General features: G+C 38.0%; 1 protein-coding gene across 6 annotated transcripts in view; it reads right to left on the reverse strand.

The window, feature by feature from the left end:
- Positions 1-14232, reverse strand: part of SGIP1 (SH3GL interacting endocytic adaptor 1) — a 204894-nt gene that overhangs the window by 54130 nt on the left and 136532 nt on the right. For 5 of the 6 annotated variants that reach the window (XM_081305075.1, XM_081305074.1, XM_081305072.1 and 2 more), the window contains exons 9-14: positions 14041-14065; positions 13014-13065; positions 11550-11635; positions 8581-8673; positions 5874-5948; positions 3266-3775 (exon numbers count right to left, since the gene is read on the reverse strand). In XM_081305075.1, coding sequence (XP_081161201.1) covers positions 3266-3775; positions 5874-5948; positions 8581-8673; positions 11550-11635; positions 13014-13065; positions 14041-14065 — 841 coding nt within the window. The remainder of the gene's footprint in view (positions 1-3265; positions 3776-5873; positions 5949-8580; positions 8674-11549; positions 11636-13013; positions 13066-14040; positions 14066-14232) is intronic. The other variant, XM_081305077.1, reaches the window with a different exon arrangement.

Raw genomic sequence — 14232 nt, forward strand, 5'->3', positions numbered from 1 at the left:
GGGTCTAGCTAAGTTGCTGGGGCTGGCCTCAAATTTGGGGCCTCCTGAGTTGCTGGGATTGCAGGCATGTGTCATGACACTGACATGAATAACATCTTTTAATATTTCATGAGTTGGAAAATGTTTCTCTGAACATCCTCACTTGATGAACTCCTTTCTTTCCTAGTCCAAACCTGTTGAAGGCCAATAAAATTTATTTTCCCTTCTGTCCCCTGGCACACAATCAACATGGGAGAAGAGATAGCCTTTGCCAAGAATCAGCATCTATATTCCAATAAAGCACTATTCTGGCCAAACTAGGTATTTATAACTTTTTGCCATAAGGAAATTGAAGTTCTTGGAGCAAATTCTTTACTTCCCACTGTGTTTCAACAGCAGGTAGCACTTCTGCTTCTCACAGCTTGGTTAGGACACCCTAGGATGTGAGAATAATGGTACCCACTTAAAATCAGTTAAAGAAGCGCAGGAAAGTTAGTCCCATCAGGATGTATTATAAAAGGCAGGTAATGAGGAGCATCATTTTTCTTTGAAGTATGAAGCTATACATTCTATTATTGTAATCCTAAAATTCTATTTTTGACAGTTTGTGTATATTCATCAATAAAAGATTAACAGCAAATAAACTGGGACTTAATTAAAGGAATGATGGTGCAACGTTTTATTTATTTATGGGCTTCATAGGACCAGATCAATTTCCTACTTGAAAATTCAATCCTTTTAATGCCAGAAAAGTATAGCTTTTTCCAGACCAATTATTAAGAATTTGTAGTCTTTAACTGGTAACCATATAAAATAATTTCAAATAAGGCTATGGAAGTTAAACATTAAAATAATGAAACTCTCAAAGATCCCAGAAAGAAAACTAAAGCTTCTCTCTTCCTTAATAATTAAGTGTTTAATTAAACAAACATCTCCCAGAGTATTGTGAAAGGTGATGAAAACACAAGTCAAGGATGAAGTCTCCTCGTCTTCCATACCTCCCACTAAAGGGGTTTGCTTTGGGGAGAGCATTCTGTCCCTCCACTGGAGAGAGCTGGGTATTCCTTGAGATGTCCTTTTAGGGCACTGAGAGCCCGACCCAGGAGAGAGAGCCCCGTGAGAAACAACAAAGGCACACCCCCCACTTTTTTTTTTTTTTTAGAGAGACAACTTCTTCAGGTTTGCTGTCTGAAGGCTTAACACAGCAACCTTTTAGTACCTTTACAGATAAATACAGAGGCTGTAATCCATGAACAAAACTAAAAAAGCAACAGAGATATGGAGGTGGGTGCTATAACCCTCTGGAATTAGAGAGAGGTGAACAAAACAGTATGTTCTGAAAGCAGATTTTGGTAATTTTGTGGATGACACTGTGCAATATAGATGGTTGTCAGTGTTAGTTAATTAAGCCTGGGATCTTTTGTGACCAAACCTCACAGAAGTGCCTGGAGAGTACAGGGGTAAGAACACAGGCTCAGGATCAGATAGACCTGTGAATCCAAAGTTTGTCATCTCCTGCTACATAAACTTGGGCAAATGACTTGACCTCTCTGAGCCTCAGTTTTCCCATCTATAAAATAGGGGAAATAAGAGTGCCTTCCATATGGGGTCGTTGTGAGGATGGAATAATGTACACAAAGCACTTAGCATAGTGCTAAGCAGGAAATGCTTATTATTGACAAAATAAAGGTTTCCAAGGTTCTGTGGTCAAGAAACTTGCTCATTTTATTTAATGCCATGTTTGCCAAACGTATTTGCTTATTGAATATAGTTTTCTAGCCGGGCACAGTGGTGCATGCCTGTAATCCCAGCAGCTTGGGAGGCTGAAGTAGAAGAATTGTGAGTTCAAAGCAACTAAGTGATACCCTCTCAATACCTGGTATATATACCAGGTATTGAGAGGGGTTTTAAAAATTTTTAAAAAAATTTTTTTCCTTCTTGGGGAGAGGAAGGCCTGGGGCCTACTTAATAATATGGTATTGTTTGTGGCACAGGTGAACCCCCACCCTTTCTTGATCCCCTCTGATGCTCTTGCTTTAAAAAACGCAGAGGCAAATGTGGAACAATCACTGGAGGGCACTCCAGGGAAAGAGGGAGCAGCGGTGAGTGACAATCAGAACAGAAACAAGCCCCTTTCTTTCTCACCAGATCTAAATATCTCACGCTTGGTCACCTGTCTTTCTTTTTTTAAAAAAATATTTTTAGTTATAAATAGACACAATAATCTTTTAAAATTTATTTACTTTTAATGTGATGTTCAGTATCAAGCCAGTGCCCCACATGTGCTAGGCAAGTGTGCTACTACTGAGCGACGGCCCCAGACCTTGGTTACCTCTTTCAAAGCAAAGAAAAACAGCACCTGGCACCCCCAGAGAAGGTGTCGAAACTGAACCACTGAAAGGCTCCCAGGATCTTGCCAGATGAATCTGAGCAACAGTGGAATAAACTATATTCTATTTGTATTCTAAGATCTTGATATTTCTTTGGTATGCCTGGCAAGAGCTTCTGTCCTCTCATGGTTAGAAGACAGAAAATGAAGTTCAAAATAATAACAAAGAAACAAACAAAAAAATCAAATTCGATGTAAGAATCTGCATCGAGAGTCCCCAAAGGTACATTTCTGGTAGACTTTTTCTTCAAATGTCACCACCCTTGGCGTTGACGTCATAGCCTGATGGGTGTGTCAAGTGGTGAGATCTGAGAACAAGTTTGTCTGCAGTGGCTGCTCCATTAGGGTGGGGATGTGCTAAGGCATTTATTTATTTAATGTAGTTCTTTAAAATCTCCTTTTAAAATCTTACATTAAAAAAAAGTTCTTTCTCCACTTAAAAAAAAAAAGAAAACGAATGAAAACAAAAAGAAAAAAAACAGGACCCTCTTTCCCCCCACGTGGACCTACAAAACCTAGGACTCTCAGGAGGCATCAGACAAGAGAATCAGACATGTGACCTGTAAACCACTCTCTGAAATATGCCTTTCTAGAACTTTCCTGAATTCCTAACAATGATATTCCAGCTTTCTTTAAAAACCTCTATGCCTCCTAAATGGCAGGGTGGAGGAGGACGCTCCTATGGGCTGGGTGGGCAGAACACATCCACAGACTTGGACCACGACTGCGAGCATTCGATGGGCTGGGGCATGCCACGGGGCCACAGGACACCCAGACCAGAGCAGGAATGGCTGGAGCTCTACGGCCAACTGCCAGGCAGGGGGAGGGTGTTGCTCACACTCAAGCAGCCACGGCCATTCCCTGGCACACGGAGCACAAGCAAACCACAAGACATACCACTGGCGGTCCCCGTACCACTGCCCGAGCCAGGTCCGGGGGATGAGACCACAGTCCTGTAGGTGGGTGGTGGTGGGGGAGGTGGAGTTGCTCTCTGTCCCAACCCAAAATCTTTAGGAGATGAGATTGTTTCTAAGTAATCATCTTTAATGAAGGTCTGCTCAGCAACTTTCTTCTGGACTTCTTCTAAATTGAGCGGAGATGGTACATTGCGAGGAGGCCCAGGAGGCCCAGGAGGTCCTGGGGGACCCGTGGGGGCCGGGGGGCCGGGAGGGGCTGAAGCCAGGGAGTCATCTGGGTTGTCTGATGCTGCTGGTGGGGACACCACCTTTTCCCTTGGAGTCAACTCTGGAGTAACATGTTCCGGGGACGTGTCAGAGAAATGAACCCACTTTTCTTCAGTGTACACGGCAACAGACTTGGGGGACAACACTGGGCCAAAAATGCTGTCCAAGTCATTGATGGAGGGTAGTTTTTCAATTTTGGCCTCTGTGGCTGACTGTTCATTTCCTGTGGTCAAAGTAGTTGGTTTTAAACTTTAATTGACTTTCTTAATATTATTTATATGGGGGGAGGGTGATAAGGGTGAGGCAAAGTCGGGTAGATATATTGCCCTGTGAGGTGCCTTGGTGGGAATATATCTGGCTGGGTTAGGAGCTGAAGGCGAAAGGAGAGATCTCCCCTCCATAATGTGAGCGTTATATTTTGATGCTACTATTTATTCTTGCAAGGTGATAACAATTGGCCACTTTTACCATCACTTAAAGTGCTGAGCATGTTACTGCTCTCAAGGCTGCTTACAAGAGAACCAAGGGAGCATTTCAAGAAACTCATGTTCAATTTATAAGAAACATAGGCTCTGAAAATACAAATTCCAAAAGGAGTTTGTTTCTGAAAATATGGGCTACTGCAATACAACACAGTAGACAAAGACTTCTGTGCCAAAAATCACACACATATTTTATGACTATTGTCTGCTCTAGTGTGTTTGGGGAAACTGATGATGATATCTGTTAGTTTAAAAAAAATGGATATCACATTTAGCTGTAGGTTTCTAATACTCCAGAAACATAGCACAAAGATTAAAGAGACATTCCCACACAAATATTTTTAAACACATGCATACACATGACACTCATGGGTTACTGAGGAAGCATTTGCTACTTATTGGCACTGTTATACATATGCCTGTTTAATAGAGAAGAAAATCATAAAAATGTAATAATTCTTTTTCGCATCAAATCTCATCTGTTAACATCGCATGCTTAAGTGTGGTATATATCTGCAGTTACAAAACAGAAGTCTCTGTCTTAGATGGCATCAGCTAGTCTTTTTAATTCATATCAATAATAAGAGGCAAAAATTAAAAACTTGTCTTCTACCGCTTGGCATGAAACGGTTGATAACAACTGCAATTTGAAGAACTCTATTTTTTTAAAACTGAGATTATTCAAATTAGAAATTGTTACTTAAATAACTGGAGGGCATGACCAGAAGTTATTTTACCTTTAAATAACTCTTGGGCTGTAAGAATTGGCTTGTCATTTCCATATTTATAGTTTGAAAGGAATTAACTTTCATGGTTCCAAGGCTAAAGATAAATGGGGTAGTATTTTGCGTGGCACACAATATTTATAATTTGGCTGCTGGTAGGTTTATTTATGTCTAATATAATTTATTGGAAATACAGGAGACCCCAGTGGCTCAAACTTGCAAATGCCTGTACTTATGCGACTCTGAATGGTTCTTTTTTGGGTTTAAGTCAATATAAATTTCATAAATGACATTTCTTGCTTTCTCTTTTGTTGATAAATACCCTCTCTGTACCTATCAAATTCACCAGGCTGCATAAATTGCAAAGGATGAAACTGCTATAGAATTCCAAAATGACAAAGAACCACATTCAGATCCATAAAATAACCATTACTACTTTTGATTTGACAGTCCAATAAGACTTGGTAGATTATAAATTGTATGAATACATACTATTGATTTTAATTGAAAGCAAAGATATGTCTTTGAGATATCTGTCTAAAAGGATGCAGAAGTTTCTTGCCACATTTCATGATCTTTATACATCTCTTTGCCATAAGATGGTAAATACTTGAATGACTACCGGGGAAAAAAATTCCACACCAACAGTATACCACTCATCCTGAGAACCATTTTATGTCTTTGTAGACTAGACAGTTTTAGTTCTAGAAAAAGTTTTATTGGCTCTTGGAAAAATTCAAATTGTGCCTTGAATTTTTAAATCACCAAAATAAGATCCAACAAGAGGAATGGTTAATTAAACAACTTTTCATATTGGTATTTCCCCCCCCCCTTCACTTTATAAGTGAATGTGGCTCTTATTCTACCAAGACAAAATTGTGAGAAGTTTCTTTTCTTTCCTCCCTTCCTTCTTTCTTTCTCTCTTTCATGTGTGAAACCTGGAAGTGGTATTTTAAAATAAGTTTGCACAATACATTGTGATGGAAATAAACTAAATGACAACATTGTACCATTTTAATGTAGACTACAACTTCCAAAGCATCAAGGGAATGTTGAGGTCCAGGGCTGTGCCTGTTTGCCATATAATCTTAGATGAAAGGGACCTGAAGTTTACCTGGTCCAACTGTTAAGGGGGAGCCTGTTCGAGGTGGGGTGGCTGGTACATTTTTTGGAGGCAGTGGTGGAGGTGCTGTAGAGAGATGAGAAATCAAGTATTATTGATTCCTAAATTACACAAGACACTAGATAAGCAGGATTAGAGTTTTTTCATTGATAGACTTGATGTTGGAAATACCATCAATGATCTAAATTTTGTAAAGTTCAAAGCCAACAGATTAAAGCAGGATTATTAAAGTTCTTCCATTTTATGAGAATGAGAGTTTGCCAAAAGGATGTCAGATAGTAACAATAACATCAATGCTTTATTCATTTAAATATTATTTAATAAACTTCAATCCACAACTAAGTTCTACCTGCTATGCTAGAAACAAAATGGGTTGAATAAAAATCCTCTGCCCTCAAGGAATTGTGACTGATGATGAAAATCATGTTCATAGACAGTTAACAATCCAGGTGTGATAATGAAAGTCAGAGGCAAAGTGACTTAGGTCAATGAAGAATGAACAGGTTCCCTTGGTAAAAATGACAGCCAACAAAATCCTCAGATAGAAATAAGTCTAGTGTTATGGTCTCCACCAAGAGATTACTCTTCTGAACAGGGCTTCATCACTTTATGGATGAGGTTAAAAATTACTGTTTCAACAGCTACATTTTTTTCTTCCCTTTAATGTATGTTTTCTTGTCACTGGCCATATTTGGTTCACTCAAAAGAGTTCACACTATTTTCATAAATCATCTCAAGGTTCAGATGTGAACCTGGATGTGCTCTAATCTTTCATATCCTAAAAGCAGGCTGAGTCGGGTACACATGTAAGCTGGAGGGCTCTTTTCACAATAAGCATGACTAACAGCTGTCCTCTCAAAGCTTAGGAGCACTTGGCCCTTAATCTTCATTATGAGCTGCTGAAAACAGCACTTGTCATGGATCATATTTTCCCAGTCAATCAGAGGCTCCTTAGTAATGGTTTCTATAAAAAGTTGATCAAGATTGTCATCAACAAAACACTATAAAACAAGTAAAATACCACAAAGCCTAATAACCTGAAATAGTAACCCTATGCTGCAACCATGAAATGAGCAGAAATATACAATGTCCATCAATAAACAACAGCCTCTGTGGTGCTAGGTGCCACCACAGTATGTAAAACTCACCACTCTGAAATAAGTGGTGTTTGAAGCAACACATCATCTACGCAAACATTTCATTTGTTTACCTTCTTGTCATTTAGGAAGAATCTTCTAGGAATGGTTTGGGCAATTTAGGTCTGTAAAGAAAGCTTTTTGGGGCTGGGGTTATGGCTCAGTGGTAGAGCGCTCACCTCCCTGGGTTTGATCCTCAGCACCACATAGAGAAATAAATAAAATGAAGTATTAAAAAAAAAGAAAGCTTTTCAAGGAAGTCAGGTTTTCTCCTCTGGCTTTGTTTCCTAGTAGCATGGAGAAACATTCCAAACTATGCTGCTGTAGTTTATATATATATATATATATATATATATATATATACAACTACAACTTAAAATATTTATAAATATATATTTATATTATTATAAATTATATATGTTATATATAAATATAATATATTTATATATATTTTAAGTTGTAGTTGGACACAATACCTTTATTTTTGTTTATTTACTTTTGTGAGGTGCTGAGGATGCAACCCAGTGCCTCACATGTGCTAGGTGAGTGCTCTATCACTGAGCCACAACCCCAGCCCTGTTTTACATTCTTCATATACATATTTCAAAGTTCAGTAGTTTAAAAAGAGTTGCTGATGATGCTGTTTTTCTACTCTGTTTTTGAAGAAATATTCTTGGAAAGGTTGGCTTACATGGCTTGGTAACAATAATATTCTCAACAAATAACCTCTGGCTTTTGATTATGAATCCTCTGGGCTAATTCCCATGATCATTTTTAAAAACCAAAAGGCAAAACCCTGGGGATGTTGAATTGGAAGAAGTATGAGTTGGTCTGTACATGACCCTCTAGGAGTTAAATTACCTTCTACAGCCCCATCCCACCTTTTCCTGAGATCTAATCCTCCCATGGGTATTTTAAGGAGCACCTTCCATATGCTTGCTTGGTACAAGCAGTCTACTGAAAGCAAAGTTCAGTTAACCCACCATACAGGTGACCTGGCCAAATAAGCAATGCATTCAGTCCAAATAGTCCAGCCCATCATAGGTGAAGGGTTATAAAGATCTCTGGACCTCCTCCAGCCATCTAGCTTTGTTTGGGCTGATGGCTGCTTTGATATAAATTTGTTCTGATTTCCTGTCTCAGCTTCTCTCTAGCAATTTCTCTTGCTTTCCAACTGTCCTTCTTTGATCTCAATGTGTTCTTTTTGTCCTATGAAGCCTCACTTGTTCTGTAGGACCAGCAGAGACCATATCTCATCAGCCCAGCAGATTCTTCAGCTCATTTGCTTCTGGTTCTTACATATACATATGAAATGAATGAATGAGTGGGTGAACATGTGGGACATCAGAAGAGTCTATTGTTCAAGGTTAATAATTTTACGTCTCTGGCTTAGATAACTTGCCATGGCTTCTTTTTAAACTCTGTGGCCTGTTAGAATAACATCTCCCCTCAATATCATACAGTTCAAGCCTTGCTTGTGTTGACTTTCTAGGAGTCACCTGATTTCATTCTGCAGACAGACAGTAAAATGAGTCACTTATTTTTCCAGACATATAACTTACTTCCGGTGGGAAAAGGCCTTGTTAACTTTGGCGATTCCATGCTTGGATTAATTGGCTGGCCTGCACCCCATATCTCAGGCTGATCTAAAATAACTGAAAACATAAAAAGAGAATTTCCCAGGGTAAGTTAAAAAAAAGAAGCTCCCTGGATTTTAGAACTTAAAAATTTCAATTTAAAGTTGAACTTTACAAAATTATCTCCCCTTGCCTTATACTGGGAAATTAATTTAGCAATGTGCTGCTCCCATTCTTTTTAAATGGAAAACAGAAATAGAAGTGTGGTGTGTAGGGGTGGGAGGGGGCGTCTGTGTGTTTGCATATAGCTGAGTAAAAACTTTCAAAATGGATTCTGCATTTTCTTCCTGTTGGTCACTTAAGGACATTCCAAATATCAGCACACATACTGGCTCCAATTCGGGTATCCATTTGAAAATTCGGGCATTGATTCCATGGATGTTTGTTTTCTTATAAGTTGGTTTATTTAAATCTCTTATGAATATGCTTCAAAGCTGAAAATGCCCGGGTTCTGTGCAGTGGTTTCTATCTTTAAAGGGTCTCCAGGGTCTTTAAAAAAACCTTTTGCAGCATCATAAAGAGACATAATTATTCTAAAAATGGTTGGTGAATATCTTAAGAGCACCGCACCAGAAAAATAAATGCTTAGACATCTGAAGTAAATCAGGACAATTAGGTTTTGGATCTAAGGACATTGAATTTAATATTTTTTTCTTTCTTTTCTATTGTTCTGATCTTGTTATTATGGAAATGGTGAGAATAGCTACCTCTTTTCAGCAGGTATTGAGGTGATTCATTACACTGTGGACTGAAGACTGGGAAGCTAGTGGGATATGCATTTGAATCTAGCCTCTAGTCTTTCTTTAGAACCCTGTGCAAAGCATTGAACCTCTATGAGCTTCCCTCCTTCAGTGTGAAGTGGAGATAATAAGTTACTGACAAGATTGAAGCAAGTAATGGATACAAATGAAATGTTTGTAAAATGCACATTTATCAGAAGAGCAATTGCTGTTGTTATCTATTTTAATCCTTATAACACCACCAATGTGGTGATACTGGTGCCACCTTGGGGAGAGGAAACCAACGATTAGTGATGAAAATAACTTGTTCATAGAAAAAGTAGAGGAGCTAAGATCTGATCCAGGCATACCTAAGTCCAAAATATAGATAGCCTTCCAGGCCTTTTAAACTAGTACTAGAGAATCAATCCATTGCAGGATCATGTGGTTGATGCAAATGGTAGAACTTTATAGGACTTCAGGGGCTGCAGTCACTTGATGGACAGATAAATCAGATTGACTGACAAGTCCACACATGGCTCTCCTCTCTATCACATACCTCAGAAATGATCTTAGTTCTGTTTTGTTGTGAAGCAGCATTACTTTCATGAATTCAATGTGGAATATCACTTTGATGTTTAAGAACTACTTCTATTTTTTACATAACGTTCCTATGTAGTTATGGACAGATTCAGGTCAAAAAAATCAAATCCTATTTCTGCACATCATACAACTTTGTCATGAAAAGCAAGACTGATTGCAGATGAGTTACTAAGACAAATAATTGCCTGACTGCAAGGCTGCCTTAACAGAGGGAATCCAAGTTATAAACATTTAAATAACTAAAGGAGTATTTAGAGATGTTCTTTATACATTTTCCTAACTATTAAATCATTGAAAATATTAAGGTGTGGCTGATTGCTGCTAATTTCCGAGATTCATTCTCCATTTCTCTATGGTCAAAGAGTTTAGCTGTCTACATGACACCATATTCTCTCTAGTGGGCTTTGGCTGGCAGTGATGGGTGTCTCTTCCAGATTGCTCTGACTTTTGGCAGAGTTCCATTGGCCTCTCCCTACCACTTTTCCTCTGACAGAGGCGGGTGGGGAGTTGGAGCATCTCTCTTGGAGTCAGAGATGAAGGTAACTGATGTGGACAGTGGATCAACCCTCCCAGTTCAATATTGCTTTCTTCCACACTGTTCACATGAAACAAATAAAATTCTGTTTTTTTAAAAATTCTATTTGTTGTTTCTTTGCTACTGAATCTTAGGCATTATAATCATTACACTTCTAAGCATTCTTGCATTTAACACATAAGGGTATTTCACCATTGGGTCCTAGAAAGATACCATTTTGTTATATATATATACACACACACACACCATAATGTTTTTAAGTGAAACAATTTTTATAAATACATGTATATCATCAAACACAGCTACTGGAGATACATGCATTGGACATAAATGCACTTCAGGAATAGATTAGATCTCTCGTACAGAGGGATTATTTTATAACAGCAAGGTATATATTATTTTTAGGCCATCCAAAAAACATGGTTGATTCTAAAAAGTTAAATATTTAACACTAGGAATAAATGTGTAATAAGAAAGCTTAGCAATGATGGCATAAATGAAGGTATTTTTCTCATAGCATTTGATTTCTAAGTTGCCAAATGACTGTAAGTCTTTTCTGGGTCTTGAGCCAGGAAATAATGCCTGTCATGAACAATCCAATGGTCACTTCCACTGATGGGGTGGAAAGAGATTAAAGGCAGCAGAGAGGCCAGTGACAATGACTGTGATGAGTCCCAGAAGGCCTGGCTCCATTCATGCTCCTGCTAACACCCCACAGGACAGCCATTTGGTCACAGAGTGTTGACTCCTCAATAAGGATTTGTGTAGATTTGCATTAATTTTTTACCAACCTTATTCAAGGAATGAGCTTATTAGCTATTAGATATTTCTGGAAGTAAATGTCACATCCTAAAATAACAGAAATTTGCAAACTAAACTCCTGTTCTTGGAAAATAAACCAAGATTGGAACTTTTCTTTACTATGAAGATATGATGATACATTAAAAACATACCTCAAAATATACATATATTTTTAGATAATTTATAATTTAATGAAAAAGGAAACAAATCTACAGAGGCATAGTGTTTTTTCTTACCTTCTGTCTTCTGTTCATCAAACGCTGATTCTAATGGTGGGCCAAAGAGGGGAGCAAGGGCCACAGTGTCATCAGGAGGCTTTTTGCTAAATCACATACATTGAGGCAAAATACAAGAGAGGGCTCAAAAATTAATGCTCAAAAAGATATACAAGCTTTCAAATATTTTTCTTGATAAAAATGTGTGTGTGGGGGGGGGAGAAGAAACCAATGGTTAGTGATGAAAATAACTTGTTCATAGTAAAAGTTATGAAAGTTCATAGAAAGTCTTATGTATATATATATGTGCAAGAATGTATATACAAAGCTACTTTATGGCTAGAAAGTATTACATCAAGATGTCAAATGTATTGTGGGACAAGAGTATTAGTCAAAGATAAAATCTCTGGTTCTCAGTGGAGGGCCAGGGTACTGGTCAAGTGGAAATAAGTTGAAGGAGAAAAGGTTTTTCAAAGCATCATGATTTTCTGTGTCTAGAAGAGATAATATTGAGAGATAATAGCTTATTGCAAAGTACCCTTTGGCCCTTATATCTAAAAAAACATTTTTATGAGTCTTTACCACATCTCTGGGTTGTAAGTAAGGCAGTCTATGTATGATTGCTAAAAGCTGAGCATAGGGATGTGACGTCACAAGCCACCCAAGAAATTGAGTGTTTGAAAGAAACTGGGTTGCTCAGCTCCTAACTTCATTGTCCCCCTCCCCCTCCCAAGGGCTCATTATGACCTCCTAATACTCCAGCACAGTTCATATCAGAGAAAAAAGAAGAGTGCTGACGCTATTGGGGGGGGGGGGGCAGGAGGAACACAACATATACTCTCTCCTAATTTCTACTCACAGCTGCACAACCTTCTCTATTTCTACTCCACACCTCGTGAATCCTAATCTGTGTGTGGTGAGGGACTGGGGTGGAGAGGAGAGGACAGAGGCTGGGAAGGAAAGGAAAAGTCCTAAAAGGATTAAGATATTAAAGAGAAATAGCAGCCTTTTGGGAAAGCAGTGCGCATCTGTATAATATTTTACCCAAAGAATACACTGTGAAATACAATGTTCTGCTAAAATCAAACACCAGAGGATTCTTTTGGTTTGTGGCAGATGAGATGCATCATGAAGTTGTGTACAACCTCAAAGACTTTTCTTCATAGAGTCAGCCATATAAACGTATTTCAGATCAGAATTTCAGAAGCTAAAATATCTTATTATATAGACCTTTAGCCTTTTCATTAGTGAAGGGACCACATTCTGATAGGGAGTTACTTTAGATAACTGCACGGTATTTCCCTAAAAAGTCTCCCTGGGGCTGCACTTATGAGAAATGGTAACATGCTACAGACGCATGAATTTGTACACGTAGGTATGCCCTTCATTAACAGGAACTAAGAGTTTAGACCAGAAAATATTTGCCTAATCGTTAAGAGTTCGTGAGGCCTCACATAAAACACAATTCATGTCTTTCATGCTCACCTTATAAGTTCTGGAGTTGGTGTGGAACGCCGGGGCCTGGCCACTTCTTCACCTGATGCACAGGGACAAAAGACCTTTTCAGGCACGTTTTTACCCTTCCCTTCTGATGTGTCTAATGAACTATGTTTGGAAACACTTAGAGATTGAAGTCCCATCAATAAACAATTCAATAAGAAAACTCTGCAAAAGAAACCCTCTCCCCTGGCCACGCAACAGAAATATATTTGTCACATGTAGTGGCATCTTCTCTGGCATTTGTAAAACCTCATTAACCAAGGAATTACCATAAACAAGCCATCAAATAGAAGATTTGTACACTCCAGCACTCAGTGGAATAGCATACCAGTCTTTGAATGTCTGCTGCCTTGATCAGTTCTGCTTCCCAATTACCATAAAAGAATGACAAAGCAGCCATATGTACATAGTAAATGAATACAGCATTTTCTGCCTCTTCTCTTCTTGAAATGCCAAGAAAATGTTTTATCTTTTAACTATGAACCGTGAATTTATAATTCCCTAGGATGTGTTGTATGCAGCAGAGGAAAATCATGCCCTATGTATATTATAACCCATATCATATCATCACTTTGGTTGATTAAAATATTCATATCAAATAACATAAGAATGGGTAAGTTGAATTTACCTTCATTTCCTTCTGGCCTCCTCTTCTCCCCACCCCGATTAGCAAATGCACACTTGATTAAACTCATTTCTAAACTTAAATAATACAGCAATAGTCGGCAAATATAGGGAGAAAATAGCAAAGTTTTTCCAAAAATAATATTAAGTTTTTGAATTTAAACATTAATTATTCAGAACCCAGAGAAGCACTCTATTATAACAAGAATTCTTTGCTGTAAAAGTAAAAAAAAAAAAAAAATTAAAAAGGAAAAAAAAGACAAAAAAGTAAGCTTTAAAAATCAAACCCAAGAGTTTATAAATCAAATGTATATATATGCTCCAAGAGCCAAGGAACTATTTCTTCTTTCAAATTGTACTCTATTTCTGGTAGCTATGATATACTTACTGGATAAGTTCCTTTTAATTGCACCCTAGAATTAGAAATAGACACTATAAGGCTTACGACCACATATATGTTATGTACAATACGTATTATTTCTGTCATTGCAATTAAACTGAACTCAAAGAAATGTAGAAGGAAAAAATAAAAATTTTCTCAGAACCATACTTAAGTTGGAACTTGTGGACACACACATAA

This window comes from Spermophilus citellus (assembly GCF_964194105.1).
Source record: "Spermophilus citellus genome assembly, chromosome: 9".
In the NCBI taxonomy this organism is placed as follows: domain Eukaryota; kingdom Metazoa; phylum Chordata; class Mammalia; order Rodentia; family Sciuridae; genus Spermophilus; species Spermophilus citellus.